This window comes from Oryza sativa, chromosome 1 (genome assembly GCF_034140825.1).
Source record: "Oryza sativa Japonica Group chromosome 1, ASM3414082v1".
Taxonomy (NCBI): domain Eukaryota; kingdom Viridiplantae; phylum Streptophyta; class Magnoliopsida; order Poales; family Poaceae; genus Oryza; species Oryza sativa.
The window spans coordinates 5,313,326-5,337,051 of record NC_089035.1 but is presented as its reverse complement, the minus strand read 5'-3'; the positions used below and the strand labels follow the sequence as shown (position 1 = coordinate 5,337,051).

Genomic DNA, 23,726 nt, shown 5'->3' with positions numbered 1-23,726 from the left:
TGGCAGCGATTTGGTATAGTGAGATATCTTGTTTAGTTACAAACTTTTTCTTTAAACTTTTAATTTTTTCATCACATCAAAATTTTTCTACACATAAATTTTTAACTTTTTCATCACATCGTTTTAATTTCAACCAAACTTTTAATTTTAGCGTGAACTAAACACACCCCTAGAGCAAGTAGAGTGGAGTAGGAGTAATTGGGAGTATAGGTGTATTTAGTTCATGCTAAAATTGAAAGTTTGGTTGAAATTAGAACGATGTGACGAAAACGTTAGAAGTTTACGTGTAGGAAAGTTTTGTTGTGATGGAAAAGTTGAAAGTTCGAAGAAAAAATTTATAACTAAACAAGTCCTATATTGAGTGACATGTGCAGCACAACTTTCGGGCTCCGCACAACAGCAGAAGCTGTCACGAATCCTGGGAATGCGTGCCTACTCCCGTCCAGGGCAATAGGGTATGCGTGTGCTGCCTGCTTTTAGGGTTTTCAAAGTTTTCAGTACCCAACTACGGAAGGATCGGACGTCTATTATAAGGCCATGCCTAGGGCACACCAAACTTCCGTTAAACTTTCAACTTTCCATCATATCACATTATATCCAAAATTTTTCTACACATGTAAACTTTTATTTTTTTTTCTAAATTACTAACTTTTTTCTAAATTTCTTCCTAATTTTAGGAACTAAACACAGCACTACGGTTTATATGTTTTTCTGGCTTATCCATACAGAATTACTTAAAATGTTACTCCTTTCGTTTCAAAATATAAGAATCTATAAATGGAACGTTTAGACTGTGTTCTTTTGGAGGGGTTGAGAACCCCCTCCCATCCGCACGCAAAACAAAGCGATAGAATAAAGCATGATTAATTAAGTGCTAGTTATAAAAAATTAAAAAAAATATTAATATGATTTTTTTAAAGAAACTTTCGTATAGAAACTTTTTGCAAAACACGGACCGTTTAGTAGTTTGAAAAGCGTGCGCGTGGAAAACGATTGAGATGAGTTGGGAACTTGGGGAAAGAACTCAGCCTTAATGTATCTGGATTACTCCCTCTGTTACGAAATATAAGAACCGTCCCAAAATATAAGAATCTAGGACCAGGTGAGACATTTCCTATTACTCCCTCTATCCCATAATATAAGGCATGCGCACGTTCCAAGATTCAACTTTAAAAACATTTGACCAACAATTATTATAATATAAAATTAAATTTTATTTGCTAAAATTAATATCATTGTATTGACATTTAAATTTACTTTGAGATGGTTATAATTTTGTTACAATAAACCTTGTAGTATATAACATTAGTTTTGAAGACTGTGTCAAATTTGACCATACCTTATATTATGAGATGGAGGGAGTACAATGTATCTGGATTACTTCTTCCGTCTCAAAATATAATAATCTAAAATTGGATGAGACATTTCCTAATACAATGCATTTTAGATAGACTCTCTGTCCAGATAAGAAAATGGCATATTTCTAATAAAAAATATAAGAAAACGACATGTTTCCAATAAAAAATTACAAATAAGCCCACGGTGTCAATGACACTGGCCGATGACCTATTTATAAATATTCTTTTATTACAAATAAGTCTTTTTTTGAAAAAAAAATATTTCACATATGTCCTCGACATCAATGATATTGACGTTGCACCCTTTGCATAACTAGCTTAGTTTCTATGGAGAGGCTAGTGGGATGATGCCATTGTAATTGGTGGTCATATGGGATCACGTCGCTAATGATGTTGGTTCTAAAAAAGGGTTTATTTTCGAAATAAGTTTTAAGGGTCTATTCGTGAAATAAGTTTTCAAAAAGACCTAAAAAATTGAAAAAAATAGCCATTTTTTGTCATATGATAATTGTGTAGATGGATAAAAGAGCTGAGGATGGTCCAAACTGGCACAAAGATTTGTATCCAATCTAAAGTAAAACATTGGTTAAAGGATGGTTTAAAGCAAAACATTGGTAATAGAAGGTGGCTCCAGGTGAAAATCACTAAAAACTAATTGCAGAAATAGATCGTGGGCTCAAAGCGAATCTCATTGACGTTGAGGTATAAGGTCACTGTGTCAATATTATTGGTGTCAACCTTGATAAGAATCCCGTCGCTATTCCCTCCGTATGTTTTCGAAACAACTGTTTTACACATGTAATTCTATCCTTTTCTTTTTGTTTATGCTTTTCTGTGTCCTGTATTTTGAAAAAAAAACTATTATATATAGGTGAGTTATTAGATTGGTTATAAATAACTAGTACTGCTAGACTATTAGTTCCGTAGTTTTGTTAGCTTTTACAACTTCTTTTTTACTACGAGCGCGGTTTTTAAAGTGCTAAAATGTACATTTTCTTAAAGAAATTTGTATAGTTTTTAAAAATTCAAATACATATTTTTAATTGTAATAATTAATATTTTATTAATCATACGATATAGCATATCTTGTTTTATATGCCATTTAAATTGCAAAAACAAAACTCCCGGTCAAACGGGTATCCTTGGTTGTTTTCATTAGAGTAATTTTCAGAAAATGACAACTATAGTGAGAAAATTATCGGTTTGTTACAACAATAGCGTGAAAATTTATCATAAAATTGTAATTTTTACATGTCACAAGCATACTGTTGTCACCTACATATTTTATTGTTGCATACCACGTAAAAATTACAGTTTTGTGATAATTTTTCATATATTAACGTTACAATAAATTGAAATATATATTACTAATGTTACTTTTGTTACGGTTGTAGTTTTTTTGAAATTTACTTTTTTTTTTCATTACTACTAGGAGTACTACCCCTCCTACTACCACTACAGAGATAAGTTCAAACTAAAATTAGAAGTTTGGTCGAAATTGGAATAATATGATAAAAAAGTTGAAAATTTATGTGTATGAAAGTTTTGATGTGATGTAAAAGTTGAAAGTTTGAAAAAAAAAGTTTGGAACTAAGGCTGTGTTTAGTTTCTGAAATTAGGGAGAAGTTTGGAAAAGTTGGTAGTTTGGAAAAAAAAGGTTAGAGTTTATGTGTGTAGGAAAGTTTTGGATATGATGTAATGTGATGAAAAGTTCTAAGTTTGAAAAAGTTTGAAAAACATGGCCTACACAAGGGCTTTGGATGCTATAGTTTGGAACTTCGGATGAGATGGCTAGCTAGTAACTTTTGACGCGTCACTGCATCTGCCGATTCTGCCGCAGAAGCGCACTAGCACAGGGAGGCCGGAAGTGTACTCCATACTCCAGTCCAAGCAACCAAAAGGAATCAATCCTCCACTCTCTGGTACCTGGGTCCCACATTCGGCACCGCCCTCCGAAGCGCGACACGTGGCCGTGCCAGGGAGTAGTCACAGTTGAGTACCTCGCCTCCCAGTCACCCCCCACAATCAATCCACCTCCCACACCCACTGCCATGTGGGCCCCCCCCACCACCTCCTCCTCCTCCTGGCCCCCCAGCGTGACCCCGCTCGCGCCTTCTCCTCCTTTTCCAAATTTCCTCGCTCCAAACCTCCAAACCGATCGATTCCTCGTTCGATCTCCACCGCCGCGGAGAGGCGCGGCGCGGCGTGGGTGGGTGTGTGTGGCCGCCTTAAACCCTAAACCCTCTCAACCATGAATCCCCACGGCGGTGGGAACCAAATGCGCGAGCCGGCGCTCCCGGCGGCGGTCGGCGCGGAGCTGGAGCGGCTGGAGGCGAGGCTGGGCCAGCTCGCCTGCGCGGAGGCGCGGCGGCAGCTCGCGGAGCTCGGCGAGCCGGCGGCGGCGCGGGTGCTCCGGGCGATTGGGGAGGCGCGCCAGGTCCGTACGCTCTCCGGCTTCATCAGGCACATGGCGAACCAGGAGAGGATGAAGCGCAACGCGCGGGGCATCCCCACCGCCCACAGCGCCGCATGCATCTCCGGCCCCTGCCGCGAAGGTGAGGGGGTTTGCTGCTTGGCATTTTTTGTTCACCGACTCTTTTTTTCTCATGCGAGGCCAATATTTTGTTCACCGCCCATTTCGTTTTTTTTTTGTGAGGAAAACCCTTTTTGAATTTTAATCTTAATGGATGGTCGCAGAGGAGGATTAGCTGCGTTTGTGCTTCCTATGGCAGTGCGTTTTAGCGTGTTTTTTTGGCTGCAAAACCCGCACTGTTTGGGAGATTTTTTCAGCTCTTTTTTTTTTGTTGCGCCTACGCCCCTGTTTAATGCTAATGCACTTTTCGTAGGCGGAAGGGAGTATCTTCCTTTTTTTGTTTTTGTTTTTAGTTGGGCTATCGATTCCTGCTCTCGATTTGGAGAATCTTGCCAAGTTGTGATAGGGAGCAACATTCTGTAATGGTGACGCTCAGTTTTCGAATTCAATGCTTGTCGATCGTATTTTTTTTCTCCTTAATTTTGCCACCCTTAAGTCGTGGTTTTGGTAACCGGTTGATTTTAGCCTCGTTGGTTCAGCTTAGTATGATGGCATTTTTCTATTTTTTTTTCTTTTTACCTTTGCATTTCGCCCATTTGGTATGGTTGATTTGGTTTGCATGTTGTTTCTTTCTAAGGTCTTTGTAGCTGTTATACATATCCTAAATTGTGAAGTACTTCTTACTAATAAGTCTTGTGGTTACACAGAGGAATCTATATCCACTCCACTGTACTACAATGAGGTTCAAATGGATGCTCAAACACCCAACGACATGGTGGAGGTTGGGAGTCCCAACCAACAGATGCCGCTCCGTTTGCATGACAATGGCGGTTCTGTCGGACATATTGCTCGTGTGGTTCCGGACCTTGCTAACCCAGCAGTTGGGAGCCCATATGGTCGAATATCTTCTGTGCTGCTGCAGAACCAGAACTGCGTTGAAGGTTATACGCCTTCCCGTGGAATGGTTTCTCCTGCGTCCAACCAGGTGGCTGTGCAGATTAACTTTCCTACCCAACCAATGGCTCATGCTTTGCCTAATGATGTTATGATGCAGGTTGGTAGCCCTGGCCACCGCATGCCATCTGGGCTGCAGAGACATATGGAGATTGACAGCCCCATCCAGCCGATCGTTTCTACTCCAGAAAGAGTTTCCACCCCGAGCCCTGTGCGGGATCTATCAAGATGTGTCGAGAATATGGCTGGCCCCTCAGGAAGTCCTCCATGTCCCATTTGGGTGATGCCGCAAATTCCTCCAGCAATCTGTCCTGACACGACCAATGTGTTGAGGGAGGTAGTGAGCCCTCAGATGCTAGCGCTGGGAGAGTTGGAGTTCAGGAAGATATTTATGATTTTTGCTTATCTTTCCTGGTTAGATTCTCTTCGGTTTATGCTTTTTACATAATAAAGAACAAAGATGTTTTTATAGCAGAACATGGACTATTTTCTAAGGCTAATATGGCTTTTATCTGTGTTATGCTGTTGCTAATACACCATTTTCTCTTTTTGTTACAGGAATAAGAAAGGAGTAAAGCCTCCATTATCTACACCAAAAAGTAGTAAGATAGAAGATGTCCTCTCCGTGGACAGTATCAGATCCTTGAAGTCAATGTCCATGGCTCAATTTGAGTCACGAATCTGGAGCACATTTGGTCACGATAATATATCATCTTCAGATAGAGCAAAGGTTATTGCAACACCAGTACTCTTAATAATTTTCACTAAAGGTCTCTAAAAATGATCAAACATGATGATCCCTTTTCATATTGGATCATGATCATTGTAAATGGAACCACCTACGCAAGTCATTGTCCTTGAATTTTGTATGTGCGTAGATAACATAATACATGCTTACTCTAGTGCACATTGGCTCTCAGCTTCTGATGCCTTCCAGATATCACCCTTTCTTCATTATGATTCTAGTGTCCAGGTTTGCTAGATGTACTTCTGACTTGTACCTCCTAACTTAAATGTCGACTTGGTTTACTTAATAACTACAAAAAAAAATTGAAATGGGTACTTGATTACAATCATATGACACTGCATACCATGATGGATGGAACAAAAACTACCTTTTGTACCCAGGTTTTGAGTGGCCAGTTCTTCAGAATGCTGGGACGTCACAATTCATTTCCTACGATAAGTCTGGGCTGGCTGACATGTTATCCACAACCATTATATCTTTTACATCTTTCTAGCAATACAATTGTGCATGTTTTTCATTCACAATTTCCTTATGAGAATATTATGCTAACATTTTATTTTTCTGTTTTCCACTATTTGTTCCTTTTCCTCTATTATAAGTTATAACTTGAGCCTGATGAAATTATTCTCCATGTAATGCTTGCAGAACCTTGATTCTGGTCCAGGTATGTCAAAAGTCTACCATTGTAATGTTGAGATAAGAGGGGGTACAGTTGTCAAAATTTTCAAGGTGTGTGGTGCTTTTGATACTTTTATACGTGCTCATTGTTTAACCATGATATTTTTAGATGGCCTACTATTTGATGTTCTCCTATCTACCAGTCATGATTGTGTAATGTTCATGTTCATTGCTGTTGACTGTTTGCGAATCTACCCCTCACATAAAGGTGTATATCACCCATGCATCCTTCTTAAGCTGCCTAAGATTTTTCTGGAAGTTCTAATATAAAGACTAATTGCAATAAAGGTCAAGGCGCCAAAATCAACAAATGCTGCACTCTGTGATAATTTATTTTGTAAGGAACTTAAGGTGCCATCGTTATATTTTTAACATTGGCTGGGTGCAGGGACCATATATTGAGAATAGGAGGACTCATCTTCAGAAAGTTCTTGGTGATGATAACGTCCTTGTAGTAAAATTTATGGAGATATCTTCAGACACTGAGACTGATTTGTCTACCTATTTGGAACACTACCATAAGGTTGCTGAAGAGGGTATTGTTTTGGGTTTGCGCTGCTATCGATTTTTCCGTAAGTTACCTTTTGTTGCAATGCTGGATCTATTTGGATTTAATACGAGTGGTAGGCTGATGAATACACATAATGTAGAGATGGTTACTGCAATTTATGATATGCCATTAGGGTCAAAGTTCTCTAATGTCTTCATACAAACAATGGTAACAGATTTTTTGAAGACATGAACTTAGGGTGATTTGGGTCATGTTAACTGGCATGGGGATGACACACATGCTTTTTTTAGAATTGTCGGAAAAAAATGGATTACTAGTAATAGTACTGTAATTATATGCAAATTAGAAAGCAATATCCAGTAACCAGTATGAGGTTGCCAACAGGTCAATTTGTTGCTGAGAAACTAGTGCCATTTTCTGAGTTGTAAACTCTTGTATTGTTACCAAGTGTCCCCATTATGTTTCATGGTTCCTAATTTGTCACTGTTTCATGATTGGATCTGCATTGATTAATGTGCCTTTTTTAGTTTACAAGGACGGCGGGAAAGAGAATAAAATGAAAGAAGAGAATAGAGAAGAAGAAAACAAGAAATGTACTTCATCTGTCAGATGCTACTTTGTTCGCACTGAGTCTGGGTGGAACATGGATGAACCTTACATACTCTCTGGCAGAACGATTGGTCAGGCTCGTGACCTATTCATGCACATCCGTACTGTTCTCACCTTGGCGAAATATATGCTCAGGTTTTTCCTTGACTTTTGAATAATATCAGTTAATCTATGCAGCATGGGTGCAATTACTGGGTGATGTCGAGCTTAGTTGCAGAAAATGGTTTTGCTACCATGATAGCAACATGTGTTCTTATAAAATACTCCTTATATGCCATGGGAAGTTCACCGGTTTCTTTATATGCCATCGAAAATTAGTTATTCTTTTTGACGCGAAAGGTAGAGAAGCTCTACCTTTTAACCATTGTATTAATGGTGAGCCATCGAATAGAATTTCCATGCTCTCTTATGCTATCCACATCAGTACATCACCATGATATTCAGTTGCCAAGGAAAAGTACAAAATCACCCTTCTCCCTTCTCTCCTCCTTTCCTTTTTTTTTCAGGAGATCTGCCTTTCTTCTTCACCTTATGTACCCTTCTCTCTCCTGGATTCATTTTCCTCTGTCAAAAAAAAAAGATCATTTTGAAGGTCCGCTTTTCTGTATAACTGCATTAGCTCCGCTCAACAAAAGTATCTGCAAGTAGTGTAGGCAGCATCGATAAACCAAGGTTAAGGTTAATGGGCATGATTTATTTCCCTCTTTTCTAGCATCCAGCAATATATGGATACACTCCTCTGGCTGAGCCATGGCATTAATTCCATCAGCTGGACCTAGGAAATGGAGGAGCTGAGCTTCTGGTGCCAAGAGGTTCCTTGTGTTGTTTGGTGTTGGCCTCATCCACGGTGGCGGCGGTGAGACAAGGATCTTAGGACAGAAGGGCTATACCATATTTCAGATTTGGAGCAGCATACCATGATTAATTATCATGGCCTGTATGTGCGCAGGATGACGATCACGCCGGTGCATGAGGGGCAACAATGCTGTCTCTGTGCAATGGGCATTGGGAGGCGGCTGTGGGGGCAATGGGCATGCAGAGGACAACAGTGCCTGGCATTGGGATGATGGGAGTGGGACCCCACCGCTCTGCCGCTGACTGGAGCAGGGGGTGCTGGTGCAGGGAGGATGATGCTGGTAGCATGTGGAGAAACGTGCCAATGACGGGCTGGGAAGACGCTGGTGCTTGGGCAAAGGGAGAATACCAATGGGAAATATTGTGGATTTAGGGAAGACAGTAGTGGGGATAGAGACGAGGGAGCCAAGGGCAAATTTTGTCATTCTTTTGACAATACTGGCATTATTTCTCTTCTTAATAGTGCCATGGTGACGTGGATGCCAGAAGATGACACTGAAATTTATTTCGATGGCATAGAAAGGAATAGCTCATTTTTATGGCATTTAAGGAAAACAGTGAAAATTCAGTGGCATATAAGGAATTTTCTCTAAAATAGAAGGATGTGCATTTTAGAAGGATTGAAATTTCTTAAACTGGGAGATAAGCTTGTATTTCCACAAGTCCATTGCCTACCTTATTGTTCATTTTCATTATTGTTGCTATCGAACTATTGGGCCCACTTAATAGAAGAAAACTAACTGTTGGACTCTGCTTTCACCTCTTGCATGTGAGTGTTCTGTTACATTAAACCTCATGTCTTCTGTTGTAACGTTGCAGGTTTGCTTTGATAGTCTCCAAAACTATCACATTGGATGTTGATTTATCAGAAGTTCTTGTCAAACTCATTGATGATGAGCCTTGCTTGGTAATTCTCCATCCTCTCCAATATTTGGTCTTGCTTCTGGAATGTAACACCTTTTTATTGTAATATCTCAGGATGAACATGGCAAAGAAGTTTTTAGAGATGGGGAGCGGTTGATACATACTGACGGGACAGGCCTTATATCTGAAGATTTGGCTCAGAAATGCACTTATAGTAACTCAAAGGGAAAATTGTTGGAGCCACAGGTATGTTTGTGAACTTGTGTCACTCTTATTACCTTCAATGAATTTCTACCTCCGTTTCATATTATAAGTCGCTTTGATTTTTTCTTTAGTCAAAATGTTTAAAGTTTGACCAAGTTTATAGAAAAACGTAGCAACATTTTTAACCCAAAACAAACATATTATCAAAATATATTTTCTGTTACATTTAATGAAACTAATTTGGTGTTATAGATGTCGCTAAATTTTTCTATAAACTTGGTCAAACGACTCAAACCTAAAAAAGTTTGACTAGAAAAAAGTCAAAGTGACTTATAATATGAAATGGAGGGAGTCGCTCGGGACTTTTGTTGCTATATACTCCCTCCATTTTTTAATAGATGACGCTATTGACTTTTTCTCACATGTTTGACCATTCGTCTTATTCAAAAAATTTACGTAATTATAATTTATTTTGTTATGAGTTGTTTTATCACTCATAGTACTTTAAGTGTGATTTATATCTTATACATTTGCATAAAATTTTTGAATAAGACGAATGGTCAAATATGTGAGAAAAAGTCAACGGCGTCATCTATTAAAAAACGGAGGTAGTATATTTTAACCTGTCAGACATTTTTTGGTTACTCTGAGGGTTATGGTTTTGTGAAGCATTTTTACTAAATCAGAAGCATTTGTGGATTATCTGATTGTTTATAAGGTATAAGGTGAGCACATGCACACCAGTGAAAAAGTTTGACAAACACAATTCATCAAAGTGCAGCATACTAGTAAGAGAAAGGAACAATCATGGTGTTGCTCATACATATGTACACATGCCTGAAACATCATTACGACTTTGTGATAAAGTTACAGAAAGAAGGAACTGAACCCTAGCTCAGTTGGTGGGAAGTGTGGATGTACACCACTACATCCTCACCACCTTAGTTCGGGTCATCTTTGGCTCTAACTTGTCCGCTTAATTAAATTGATACCATTTTCGTTCTTGTTGCCCCTCATATGGGAAGCAAATGACTGTTGGTACATTGTTTTTGCATTACCAATATACTGTTTTGTGACATTATTTCTCGTTCCTAATTGAAGTACCTCTTATGTTAACTTTTATTTGTGTTGATTCATTTCATTATTAGGTAGGAATGTGCCAATCCTAAAATTTTCCTGCTGTCATATCTATTGCACAGCTTTTGCATTCAGCTTCAGGGTGGGCTCAAATGTTATTGCCACTGACTTATAATTCAAAAATCCAGATATAAATATCAGCTGCCATTAACTTATTTTACTGTGCTTCATTCAACCTTAATGGCAATGTTTTGTTCCACGCTTTAAGCTATCTGAGAATTTTTCCCATTATTTCAGGACATTGTGGATTGTGCTGCAAGCAAATTGATGGGGTCTAACAACACCACTGAATATGTATTGTATTAACTATAAGATGTTCTGATTTACCCCTTTTCTGTTTTTTCTATGTTTGTTATTCTTATCTATTTTATTTTTCTAGCCTCTTCTTATTCAACTCCGCCTGTTCTACAATGGATCTGCTGTAAAGGGAACAGTCCTAGTTGACAAGCGGGTATGCACTGTTTTCTAAGACAATTAGTTTGTAAGCAGGTTTGGTATCAAAATAATTTCTTCAGGATTACCTCTTTATTCCAATCTTGGTTCATAGTTGCTTGAACATCTATATATTAGCGCCTTCCATATGTTTGTGCCGTACAATCGGAGATTGTCTAGTACGGGTCTTGCAATTTAATTTCATAATTTTTTATTTATTTTTTAGAACACGCAGGAGAATTTCATAATATATGATTATGTAAAAGTAGTATACAAGAAGAGCCGTATTTATCCGTGCTTCATTCAGGATAGGTGTGCTATTTCTTGCATCTCATCATTTCCTAAGACCGCCTGATCATTTCTTTGTTTGTTCATGTTGACATAATCTTTGCTGATATCCTCTTATTGTCATAGTTGCACTGGCCGAGTGGCCTTCACTGTCTTCACCAATATATGCATTGTTTACATAATTTTGAAGTGTACAGATCATGTCCTTTTTCTATCTTATCTTGACTGACCTTATATCTTGAGTGTACTTTATAAGAAATAATAAAGTCTCCTGTTGCAGCTTCCTCCTAGGACTATACATATCCGACCATCAATGTTAAAAATAAAAACTTATCCAGAATTATCTGGTGTCCAATCTGTCAACTCATTGGACATAGTCTCTGCACGAAATGCCAAGAAAAGTCTATCTGGGGTTCAGTCCGTGAATTCTTTTGAAATAGTCTCTACAAGGTATGCCAAATATCTGAGTTGCATTGCTATGTTAGGTATGGTGAATAATGGCTTAACACATATTAATGCTTTGTATTGCATGCCTACATCTTTTTAGATCCTCTGCAGAGTATAATTATGCTATCAAGTAGCATTATTTTCATCCCTTTCGTTTTTTTAGTTATACGTCACGCATCACGTGTCATCTTTCGTAAGTGTGGTTGAAGCCAGAAACTTTGAGATGTTAGTTTTGCCTACGGTCGCTGTTAGTTTTTTTTGAGTATTTCCAGTGCATCCTCTTTTAGGCAACGCAAATGGCCATGAAAAACTGCAAACAAGGAAAACACTGGCTTTGCAATTCATGATATAATCAGGCATGTACGAAATTTCAGCTTAAAATCCATGATGTGCTAGGATAAACACAGAGGACAAATTTTGGTGAATTGTAGATCTCTCTCTCTCTCTCTCTTCTCTAAAGCCCAGGAGAATTGTGCTTCATTTCATTAAGACGGAAACAAAAAATATATAAGAAAAATAATTAAAAAAATGGTGAATTGTATCTCTCTCTCTCTCTATCCAGATTTCCTATACGGCAGAATGAATTTTGATTTGAAAATTTGATGCTGATAGATTGATTTTTTGTCAAGGTTGCCATTGCCATTCTTCTTTTCCAGAGTTTTTCAGGACCATCCACACAACCCACCCAGATATATTTTTCCCAATTTCTGCTACAGTTGCTATGAGGTGGCATAACTTGGAAATCAGAACAACAAAATACGTTTGATGTGTTAGATGTGAAACTCACTTTTTTTTTTCTATAAATAGGATTACTTGCCTTTGCTTAGTAATTTGAGTTTAGGTTTTTGGATGAGTTGTTGGTACATGAAACTCAGATGTCCAAAGGAACGAACTCTGCATTTAAATCATTGTGGTATTTGGGATTTTGGGTGGGCTGGTGGCCAGACTTGGAGGTTCCTTACTGTGGTTTAAGTGCTGTCACATGTCTAATCCTCATGGTTGGGGCCGGTTAGGTAGAGGCAGGAGGGAGAGTAAAGCTGAGCTCATTAGGTAGGTGTGTAAGGGGTAGTAAAGCTTTTTGATTGGCAACAGGCAGTCAGTTCTATTTTTTGTTCACAGTAAGTAATATCATTTCTTTTTCTCAGCAATCGATCAGGAAGGACATTCACATCAAATAATTTAATTGCATTACTTCACTATGGAGGAGTTCCAGAAGAATTCTTTATGGAGCTTCTGCAGACTGCGATTGAAGAGGCTGACAATGCTCGTTTTGATTATGCTGGCGCACTGAACAGTTAGTTCGAACTACCCTCATTGCATTGCACTGTGTTCTGTACAATTTGTATATATGTGCTTCTTCATTCTGTAGAACCTGTACTCATCTTACTAGTTGTAATAGAGTTACTATTTTCTTTATATTTTTCAGTCACCTGTCCGTGTTTGATCCGGACTAATATTCTCATGTTCTTGCAGTTGCATTCAACTATGCTGACATGGAAGATTCAATGCCAGCACGGATGATTCTTTCCGGAATCCCACTAGAAGAGTCGTACTTGCAATCTAGGCTGGATTTCTTGTCTCTACTGGAAAGAAAAGGAATCAAGAATGGAAAGATACCAATTGATGACTGCTATTATTTGATGGGTACTGCAGACCCTACAGGAAAACTTGGACCTAATGAAGTCTGCGTGATACTGTTAGTAATGGAAATACTCTTTTGCTTCTTCTTGGTGTTTGAGTGTGTGTTTTTTTGTTATGCTTCAGTGATCCTTTGTTACCACATAAGATAGGAGTATCATTATCCACCATGGGCATCATTGGAACTACTTTAATGTCTTACAGTCTTCTTTAGTTGTAACGCACCAACATTACCATTTTTCTTACTATTTACAATCCTCAATTTTGAATCACAACTCAAAGGTTAGATTGGTTGGCATGTATTCTCTTTTCGCAACCGGACTGTATTTTTTATTCAAACTATCCGAAAATAGTGGCAACAATATTGGTTGCAATTGTGAATTTTGTCAGCAAATGGAGTCTAAAGAAAGTATTGAACTGACAACATAAGATCATAAATACATGTCATGTATTTGGACCCTCGAGACTTTAATGCCATTCTTTAGTTCATTCAACCTAATTTTGAATTTCTTGAGTATATCTGTATATGGCCTTTTTTAGCTCAGTAATTTGATCTGTTTAATTGTTTTTAATAGTTAGGAAAAAAAATTCTACCAACAGATACTACTGTTTTTCAATAGATGACGACATTGATTATTGATAGAACGTTTGACCATTCATCTTATTAAAAAATTTAGTGTAAATAACGAAAATATAATTCATGCTTAAAGTTTTTTTAATGATAAAACAACTTGCAACAAAATAAATGACACTTGTATAATTTTTTTGAAAAAGAAGAATGGTCAAATGTCATGCCAAAAGTCAATGATGTCAGCTATTAAAAAATGGGGAGAGTATATTGGATTACGAAAAGGGGTTTGAATTTGCCAAAGATAATAACTTTGTTCTTTGCTATATATATTCCTTGCATAAATGTGCATCAATATACAAGTATTAATTTGTAGCGTGCCTGTTATGTTTTGGGTCTTTCTTTACTTATTTGCTTTATATGTGGTTAAACAGTGATTATGGCCAAGTTTCTGGAGATGTTCTTGTGTATAAATATCCTGGCTTACATCCTGGTGATATACATGTCTTGAAGGCAACATATAGTAGCGACATAGAGAAGGTTGTGGGAAATTCTAAACATGCGATACTCTTCCCTACTACTGGACAACGGTCTTTGGCTGATGAGATGGCCAATAGTGATTTTGATGGTGACATCTACTGGGTCTCATTAAACCCAAAGGTATGTTAATTCCTGATTGACATTTTACCGTGAAGTTTATTGGAAATCATCGTCTTGGGAGATGCACCTAATATTGTTTTTGTGCTTGATTATCTTTTATGGTCAGCAAAATCCCTGACAGAGTTTTGCTCAGTTGCCCCTAGTCCACAGCGTAGTTGTTCCATTCATACAGCAGTTATGCTACTTTACCCATGGTCTATGTCGATTGTATTTATCCAGTAATGCTCTTGGAAATGATCTGTTCTTTATAAGAGAAGTGTCCGATGTTATAACTCCAGGAAAAATGGCTCTTTCGCCAAACCTGAGGAGCTAATTTGGTCACTGCACCCAAACCAAATGATATTAAATGTCATAGCTCCTTTGCTTTTAGAAGAATTCAGTTATTAGTATGCTTAGGTTTTAATGAGGAAAAGGCTTGTTTTACAACATTAACCTCAAACCTCAAAAGTAGACACTATTCAAAATCTGGACGATCAAAATCATTCACTTTATACCTTAGCCTGAATCGGATTGTTTTTACATGACATTCATTAAGGTGGCAGTAAGGGCCAAGGTTGAAATTATTTTTGAATTTTTGGAATTAGTGAGTTGACATAAAAAATATGGACAAATTCTTTAGTCGCACCTTGGAGTATAGTTAGTCTCAAGTGAAACAGAGTATATTTTAGTCAGTGAAATGAAAATTGGCTTATTTAGTTTTGAACACACCTTTTTCCAGATGCTTATACTTTATTTTTCTCGTACTAAATTTTCTAGGCTATATATACACCATAATATTATTGAGAATTTTCCAGAACTGATTCAGGTGTTTTCTGATTCTGAATGTTAAAAAATATACACCAGGTATAAATGGTTTTTGAATTTTTTATGATAACTAAATGACTTAAATTTTCTTTTTGATTGGTTGTTGGGAGTATTGAAAACTTGGATAAATTAGTCGAACATTTATATAAATTTGTAGGTATTTATTTTTTAACATTATTTTTGAAGGGCCAGTTATACTTTATCTAGGTCCACTGTACTGGTTAGAGGTTTCCAGAACGTTTTGAAATAGTTTACTAAGTCAGTTTAAAATTGGTTCGGCCTTGGGTGACATCGTCATGTTGCCAAAACAGGTCTGCATTTGGGGTGAACTTGAAAGGTGATTGGTTTTGAAGTTCAGGGTGGTGTTTAAGACCAGTAAAGTCCACTTGGGAAAATATTTTCTCGTAAACGCAGGAGAGAAAAAAAATCCATTTCATTAAGAAGAAGTATAACACACTTACAAGTTACAAACGAGGGTTTACGAAAACCCTCCCACAAAAAACACACCACGGAAGGTGACGCACGACCACACCTTCAAGGACAACCTAGCTGCCCGAGGCAAGCAACCTACAGAGGAACTCTTGGAGCGCATGCTCTCCAGCTAGACACCACAAACTAGCCTCGGTTGTGGTGGTGGACTCACAACCTACAGAGGACTTGATCCATTGAACATGTAATCATTCTGGTCTTTCCAAATCTCCCAATCTACTACGATAATCAACGAGTTCAACCCCTTACGCTGCTCCTTAGGAATCTCCTTGACAACCTTCCACCACCATCCTGAAAAATGGGATACTGAAAGGCTGAGGGGCCGCATCCACCAATCCCAATTTAAGATCAAGGTCCATACTTTTCCTGGAAAAGACACATGAGACAAGAATATGCTTCATGGTTTCATCCTCTTGATGACATAGGCCAGGTGTGGTAAGCCACACTTGGCTAGACGGTCTGATGTCGAACATCGATTGTCGACTGCCAATCACAAGGAAAAATTATGTTGTGGAGGAACCCAACTTCTCTAAATTCGCTCCCAAGTTGCAAACTTGATTGATAAGTAAGCATTGTATGCGACTTACTTGTGTAGAACTTGTAAGCTTCTATCTATGCTCATCCAGAACATCTTGTTGCAAGATTATCCCATCCACCAAGTCCCAAATATGTAGATACTCACAAATAACCTGAATTGTGAGTTCTTTAATATCAGCCACCCATATCCTATTAACCAATTCCTTTGCCACAGTGCGTTGCTTCCTTACTCTTCGGGGAATTGTCTCAAGAAGGTTAGGGTCCAATTCAGCCAATGTTTTGCGCAGCCATATATCAGTCCAGAACTTGGTGTTCTCCCCATTACCAATTATAGTTTCCGTAGCTACGTAGAAGAGCGCATGAACATTGTGACTTGTGAGATACTTGGATAGGCAAGCTGACCCATGGTCTAGAAGAATCAATTATTTGAAGCCTTTCTAGGTTATGTATGTCAAGACCACAATACTGTATTGGCCGGCAAACATGTTCCCAAGACAAAAGACAGTTGCTTTATCCTGTCCTTTCCAAAGAAATCCTCTGCTTTTCTTATAATAGCTTTGAACGCCCATTTGGGTGGATCCATAGCCATCTTAAGGTAGATAGGGTCCTAGGGTAGCTGTTTTTTTAGTTATGCCATGTTTGCTTTTTGTTGCAAAATTGTGCATCGCTGTTTCATTGTGTCTTTGCATTGTTTCACTATATGTTTGCTTATTATTCTTGCATGTATATGGTTTTGATATATAACAGCACATTCTCTCTTTTGAGCTTTTCAAAGATTATTGCTGCTCTGATAATAAAAATGGTCTTTTCAGCTGTTAGAACATTTTAAACCTTCGAAACCATGGGTTCCAGCTATTACACCAAATGGGACCAAGCAAAAGGGACCCGAGGATTTTAATGAATCCGAGCTTGAAAGAGTGCTATTTCATGAGTTCTTGAAAACAAGATTTGCACCTAGGTATTAATACCAAGCTCAGTTTTTCTAATGTATATTTTTCATTAGGAAACCATTTCTCTACTGTAAAGAAATTTACCTCATTTAACTTCTAGTATATACAACTTATTGAGGTGTTCAATACTTCAATGGATGTCCTCCCATGCGCCAATGATGATCCCTTGACCGAATTCAATATTTTTATAACTACAAGTGCTTGGGTATCTTTTTGTATGAATCCGATTAGTACATTTTTAAATATCTAATGTTGGTGACAATTTTCTGTAGCTTTTTAATATATACAACCTTATAAGTTTTGTACGATCTAACATGAGTTTGGATTTCTTTTTTCTCCTTTCAGTTATGCGCGTGCTACGGCAGCTACTAACTGGTTAGTATATATGGATCGGCTATTAACTGTTTCACTTGACGAAAGTGAAAAGAAACTAATTGAGAAAAAGATGCTCAAGTTAGTTGACCTTTATTATTTGGCTTTGGATGCTCCAAAGATGGGGAACAAGGTTAACTTCAATCTTGGGCTTACACAATGTTTGTTGCAAATGCTTTTACATGGAACTGAAATCCTTATTAACTTATGCTTTCATCTGGTATTTTGATAAACACCGGAAAGAAGGAAACAAATTGAACCAAGACCTTGTAGTAATAATTAGTTAATAACACCTTGATTAAGTTTGGAGTGAAATCAATTGGACTATTCTTATATACATGTCAACATATGAACTGAACTACTTATGAAATCATACTGAGGAATGTGCTGACAAGTCAGCCTATCCAATTCAATCCATATATGCTATTGGGTAGTGCGTGTGAAGGTTATTAGTTGCTATTATATTCTATTCTGGTAGTAAGTACTACAAAATTATAGCAAAATCAGTCATATGCACCTGAATGTTGCTATCTGCTGTGGATACACTACACTGGTCTTGATGTACATAGTTATGAAGTCACTCTTTTATTAAATTAATATACCATAACATGATGATTCTTTGTTCCATTAGTTGCGTCTTGATTGTGGTTGTGTGAACTTTTAACCATATGTGTTAACTCTCGGTATATTAGCGTGATTTAAGAATGGATGTACCATGCTTAGTTATGGGAATAACTCGTTGGTATTTCATATTTGGTTCTTATATATTACTTTTTATATGTACAGATGCATGGCCACATGAATGCATTTGACATATGAAGCAGTCAGATTAAGTAAAATTACAAGATACAAAATGAAATGTGCAATTGCATCTTTAGTTATTTGAAGCTTTGTAATGTGAGGGTATTGAATGCATATTGTGCTTTAACAATTTAAGCTTTGCCCACCAATCCCGACAGGTCAATATTCCACGTGATCTAATGGTAAAACAATACCCCCACTTCATGGACCGCAGTCCTTCGTACCATTCGTCGTCCATACTTGGAAAAATCTATGATAAAGCAGGTGATCCAAAACCGCTGCGATCTGATAATGTTCAACCAACCAGTAAGTTGTCTTTATTTAGCTCCCTTCTTTTTTCAATTTGTTTATCTGTAGTAGGGATACTCCACACATTCTCTCTATTCTACCTGTAGCACATAGTAGGCTACAACTTAGCTTGAGCTTGCAGCAGTTAAGGTGGCAATGAGGATGTTGATATTAATAAATATATATTTCCTCCATTTCACAATGTAAGACTTTCTAGCATTGTCCACATTCATTTAGATGCTAATGAATCTAGACATGTGTATGTGTTTAGATTCATTAGCATCTATATGTACTCCCTCCGTCCCATAATATAAGGGATTTTGAGTTTTTGCTTGCACTGTTTGACCACTCATTTTATTAAAAAAATTTGGAATTATTATTTATTTTTTTGGGACTTACTTTATTATCCAAAGTACTTTAAGCACAACTTTTCGTTTTTTATATTTGCATAAATTTTTTGAATAAGATGAGTGGTCAAACAATACAAACAAAAACTCAAAATCCCTTATATTATGGGACAGAGGGAGTATATTGGTAATGCTAGAAAGTTTTACATTGTGAAACGGAGGGAGTATGTGTTATCATGGAAAGAGTTTAGGACTCTAGGTCAGTTTTGTGAGACTATAGGATCATATTCGTATAATTTATATGTAAAATTAATGGAGAACAATTACATCTATTCTAATAAGTTGTCTGTGTATAACCCATGGTATGCTGTATGTCATCACTTTTTTTTTCTATTTAACTTTCAAAAACAAACGCTGCAAAAAATTTTGGCCATGCCATCCGATGTGGTGTGCTTCGCAACATTTAGAACAACTCATGATTTTGGCACAGAACACGGTTGATGTGAATTGTGATGTGGTGTCACAAGCAGGTTTCATATATTTGATGAGACAAGTACTTTATGAATGTTCTCTGTAACATGACATTCCTTTTCTCTTTTGTTTTTGATAATAAGGTATATCATCGCTCCCATGTTTCGCGGAGAGAGACGTGCCTCCAGCAATCAAGCAACTCTGGCAACACCGCTATAACGAGTACTTGGCTGATAGTTCACTTCTCTATGCCGAAGAGGCGGATGAAGAAGAAAAGAAGATAAAGTTTCAGGAACTCTATGAAAAGTACAAGCATGTGAGTGTCCTGTATTCTTTTGAATACCAGCTTTTTTTTTCCTAATGGTTGGAAAACAGCTTCAGAGTTCTGACCCAATCGCTCTTGCCAACATTCAGTTGCTCTACGGTGCATCTGAATTTGAAGAGACACCGAGGGACCTCGACGACGTGTTCTCCGAGGCCTGTGCAATCTACCAGATCGCGTATGAGAAAGCACGGTCTGCCAACAACGTCGCCAGATGTGGCTTCGCTTGGAAAGTTGCCGGCCGTGCATTGTGCCATTTCTACACGGTCAAGAATGAGGGTAACGCTGTGGTTTGCTCGCTCCAACTTCTCCGCAACTTCAGATTTACCAAGAAGTACCGCAAGTGAAGTAGCATCGCATTTAGGGATAGTTAATTTGTATGAAGTTTGGCGTATGTAGTATTGTAACAGCAATATAGGAGCAGGAGCGGACTAATAAGGACTTCTTAAGCTGATGGTTTAGTAGGAAAATGTCAGGACAGACTTTATAACTAAGCTGATGGGCCTATTAACATGGCTGCTTGAAGTGAACACAAGCAGTCAAGCTAAAGATTGCTACGTTAGCTCTGGAATCATTTCAGCATGCATGCATGCATCATGTATCACTGAACAAATGCACATTCAGAGCTTGCATGACTGACATGTGAAGTCTAAATGAAATATCAAGAGCTTGCATATTCAGAGTGGAAACGACTTTAATATTGGTGGTTGTGTTTTATATGTGATGGCACATGTTCTAACACCGAATCATCTGATGAACTGCAGCATATCAAAGCTGATACCGTAGTGTGTAGATGCATGCTGATTCGTGCTGTATCTTCAATCTTTGCTACAGCGGAGGGAATGGATGTTCCAATTTCGCTCACTGTAGCGGCTTGGCTTCTACCGTGCCGTTGTCCACGATCCACTTGTTCAGCAGATTGCACACTTCTTCTGCCGTTCTCCCGAATGAATTCGTCCCAGTTGGGACACTTTGCCCGTTGGCCAAGTCTTATTCAATTTGTTAAAGATAAAAGGGAAAAACTCATGTATAGACAACTTTTAATTTGTAGAAGATAAAAGAAAAAAAATGCATGTATACCGTGAGAGTTTAGATTAACTGATTTCTTTTTTTTCCCTTTTTGGAAAAAGAAGAGAGGGACTTTATTGGGTATAAGCTTGTCGCTTGAGGATGTGAGCTGATTACAGATTACGGCACCCAAATATACGGTTTCGTATGACTGTTAATTCTGCCCTACTATCATACTTTTAGGGTGCGTTTGGATAATGGAAAATGGAGGATGGCATTGGGATTGAGATTGAGAAATGAATAAAAGTTTAGGATTAAATGGAAAAGGGTGAATGAATGGTTAGGATTTAAAAATGGGTGGAAATCATTTCCCTTTGACATTTGCCAAACACTTCCTTATGGATTGATGAGTATAACTGCACAATAAAAACTGCAAGCAATCTGAGCCATCCATATTTTGATCTAACGATTCACATTCGTTACTATATGATGTATAAAAGTAATATTTTTACTACAGTGATATGCATTGATATGAGTCATTGATTTCTCATCATGTGGTGCTGAGGTGGTGTTTGGATCTAGGTACTGAAATTTTTGAACATTAATTCGAATTATTAAATGTAGACTAATAATAAAACTAATTATATAAATGAGAGCTAATTCACGAGATAAATTTTTTAATCCTAAATAATATATAATTAGCACATGTAGCCCAGGATTATGGAGTACTAGGTTTTATCATTAGTTTATATTTAATATTTTTAATTAGTGCTAAACATTCTATTGGACTAAAATTTATCCAAACAGCCCTGAATCAACTGCACTGGATCTGATCACGATATCTTTCGGTATCAGTGGGTGTGGGGTGGTGTGGCGCGGCGCGGCGCTGCTCATGTCTGTTCCATGGCAGGGCAGCAGCATGCCTACTACTCCTACTACTAGTCTACTCCTCTCTAGACTGGTGGAGTCGCCAGATTTGTGAAGGAATCAGTGCACTCTCTGCTTTCTGCTTTCTGGCAAGTTCACCACACCACGCCACGCCACGCCACGCCAGGATGACATGACATGGCATGCCCCCGCCCTCCTCTCTGCTAGTACTAGGCCCTAAGGGCAAGTGCTATAGTGCTTCATGTGCTGTCTCTAAAAATAACACATAGGATTAGGTGATAAGATGAAGGAGAGAAGTGAGGAGAGATGATGAACCACCCCTAAATCAAGAGGTAGCCTCCACACAAACTCTAAGAAGAATGTGAGAGTACTAAAGGCATTGATATTTGTGTATTATAGGTGACTTATTGTATATCTTGCATCTTAATTTATTGGTGAATGCCATAAATAAATTTGGAGGTAGCAACCACATCTATCATAGTACTTGCCCTAAGAGGTATCCACAATGTACTCCAAAAGTGGTCCATAAGCAATATAATATTTAATTCAGCCACCTAGCAACATTGTGGAACTATAGGAAAGAAATAACAAAAACTACTCATAAGTATATGGGCTGTCCATAGAGAATAAAATATATCATTTGTCTCTATCTCTTTTCTCCTACCAATACTATTTGCTATCCATATACTTGTGTAGGTTATAATAATTAAAGTTCATATACGTGGGTCCCATCTCTATGGACTACTTTTGCCATAGCAAAAGTAGTCCATGTAGATAGGACCCACATATATGGACTATAATTATTGTTATCTTCACAATGTATATAGATAGCAACTAGTATTAGGAGTAGAGAGAGAAAATAACATATTTTATTCTATATGGGCAGCCCATATACTTATGTGTGGCTTTTGCTATTTTCTTGCTATGGACTAGTTCCATAATGTGGTTAGGTGGCTGAATGGAATATTTTATTACTTATGAACTAGTTTTAGACTACATTCTGATGCCTTAACCCTTTTCCGCTACTATCCGCCATCTCACAGGAATATATATTTCCTCCGTTCTATAAAAATTTGAATTCTAAAAATAAATTTAGACATCAGGATTTGATTTTAATAAAAAAATATTATAATACCTTTTATTGAATAATACATGACCGGAAGTTAAATGGTTATTGAGGGTAAAATGAGAAAACTTTTGAAACGAAATGCATGATGGGGCAACTAGCACTTCAAAGTGATAATATACTGAAACAATTTCTTTTTGAAAAGATTTCAAAACAAAATTTGAATCCTAAAGATATTAGTAGTATTTTAGGATGGGTAGTATATTTTGAAACTATACTCGGGGATATGCTGCTTTATTTTTAAAGAATCCTTGCGTACTCCTTTTTACTCGGTCAACAAAATGCAGTTTTATACTGTCCATATTCAACGTTTGACCGTTCGTCTTATTTGAAATTTTTTCTACGGTTAGTATTTTTATTATTGTTAGATGATAAAGCATGAATAATATTATATACGTGACTATTTTTTTTATTTTTAATAAATTTTTAAATAAGACATACGGTTAAATGTTGAACACGGATATCTGTCTTGTTTAAAAAAAATTGAAAAAAAATTTAAAAACATACTCCATCCGTCCCATAAAAACTCAACCTAGTATTGGATATAACATATTATAGCACTACGAATCTGGACATATCTCTGTCTAGATTCATTATACTAGAATATATCGCGTCCAGTCGTAGATTCGTTTTTTCACGAGTAAAGTACCGTTCATATTTTATCATCTCATAACAGCAAAAAATACCGAACCGAGGTTGTGTTTAGTTTCAAGCCGAAATTGGAAGTTTGAAGAAATTGGAACGATGTGATGGAAAAGTTAAAAGTTTGTGTGTTTAGTTCACGCTAAAATTAGAAGTTTGATTGAAATTGGAACGATCTGACGGAAACGTTGGAAGTT

General features: G+C 37.5%; 1 protein-coding gene across 1 annotated transcript; it reads left to right on the top strand.

Annotated features, from left to right (window-relative positions):
- The first annotated feature begins 3,487 nt into the window (after window positions 1-3,487).
- Window positions 3,488-20,554, top strand: LOC4327336 (probable RNA-dependent RNA polymerase 4). The gene is made up of 20 exons (NM_001409072.1): window positions 3,488-3,913; window positions 4,599-4,876; window positions 4,946-5,259; window positions 5,404-5,575; window positions 6,239-6,322; window positions 6,660-6,843; window positions 7,310-7,526; window positions 9,066-9,153; window positions 9,225-9,356; window positions 10,689-10,745; window positions 10,831-10,902; window positions 11,452-11,621; window positions 12,764-12,912; window positions 13,092-13,314; window positions 14,259-14,484; window positions 17,127-17,272; window positions 17,610-17,769; window positions 18,596-18,743; window positions 19,687-19,859; window positions 19,958-20,554. Exons 1-20 carry the CDS (start codon window positions 3,610-3,612, stop codon window positions 20,210-20,212), a joined length of 3,552 nt encoding a protein of 1,183 aa, NP_001396001.1. The 5' UTR covers window positions 3,488-3,609; the 3' UTR covers window positions 20,213-20,554.
- Window positions 20,555-23,726: the final 3,172 nt, after the last annotated feature.

Excerpts from the sequence above, each read along its gene's own strand:
- LOC4327336 (NM_001409072.1), top strand. The coding sequence starts at position 3,610 with ATGAATCCCCACGGCGGTGGGAACCAAATGCGCGAGCCGGCGCTCCCG. Across the intron at positions 6,844-7,309 it reads GCGCTGCTATCGATTTTTCC|TTTACAAGGACGGCGGGAAA; the intron begins GTAAGTTACCTT and ends TGCCTTTTTTAG. Across the intron at positions 17,273-17,609 it reads AAAACAAGATTTGCACCTAG|TTATGCGCGTGCTACGGCAG; the intron begins GTATTAATACCA and ends TTCTCCTTTCAG.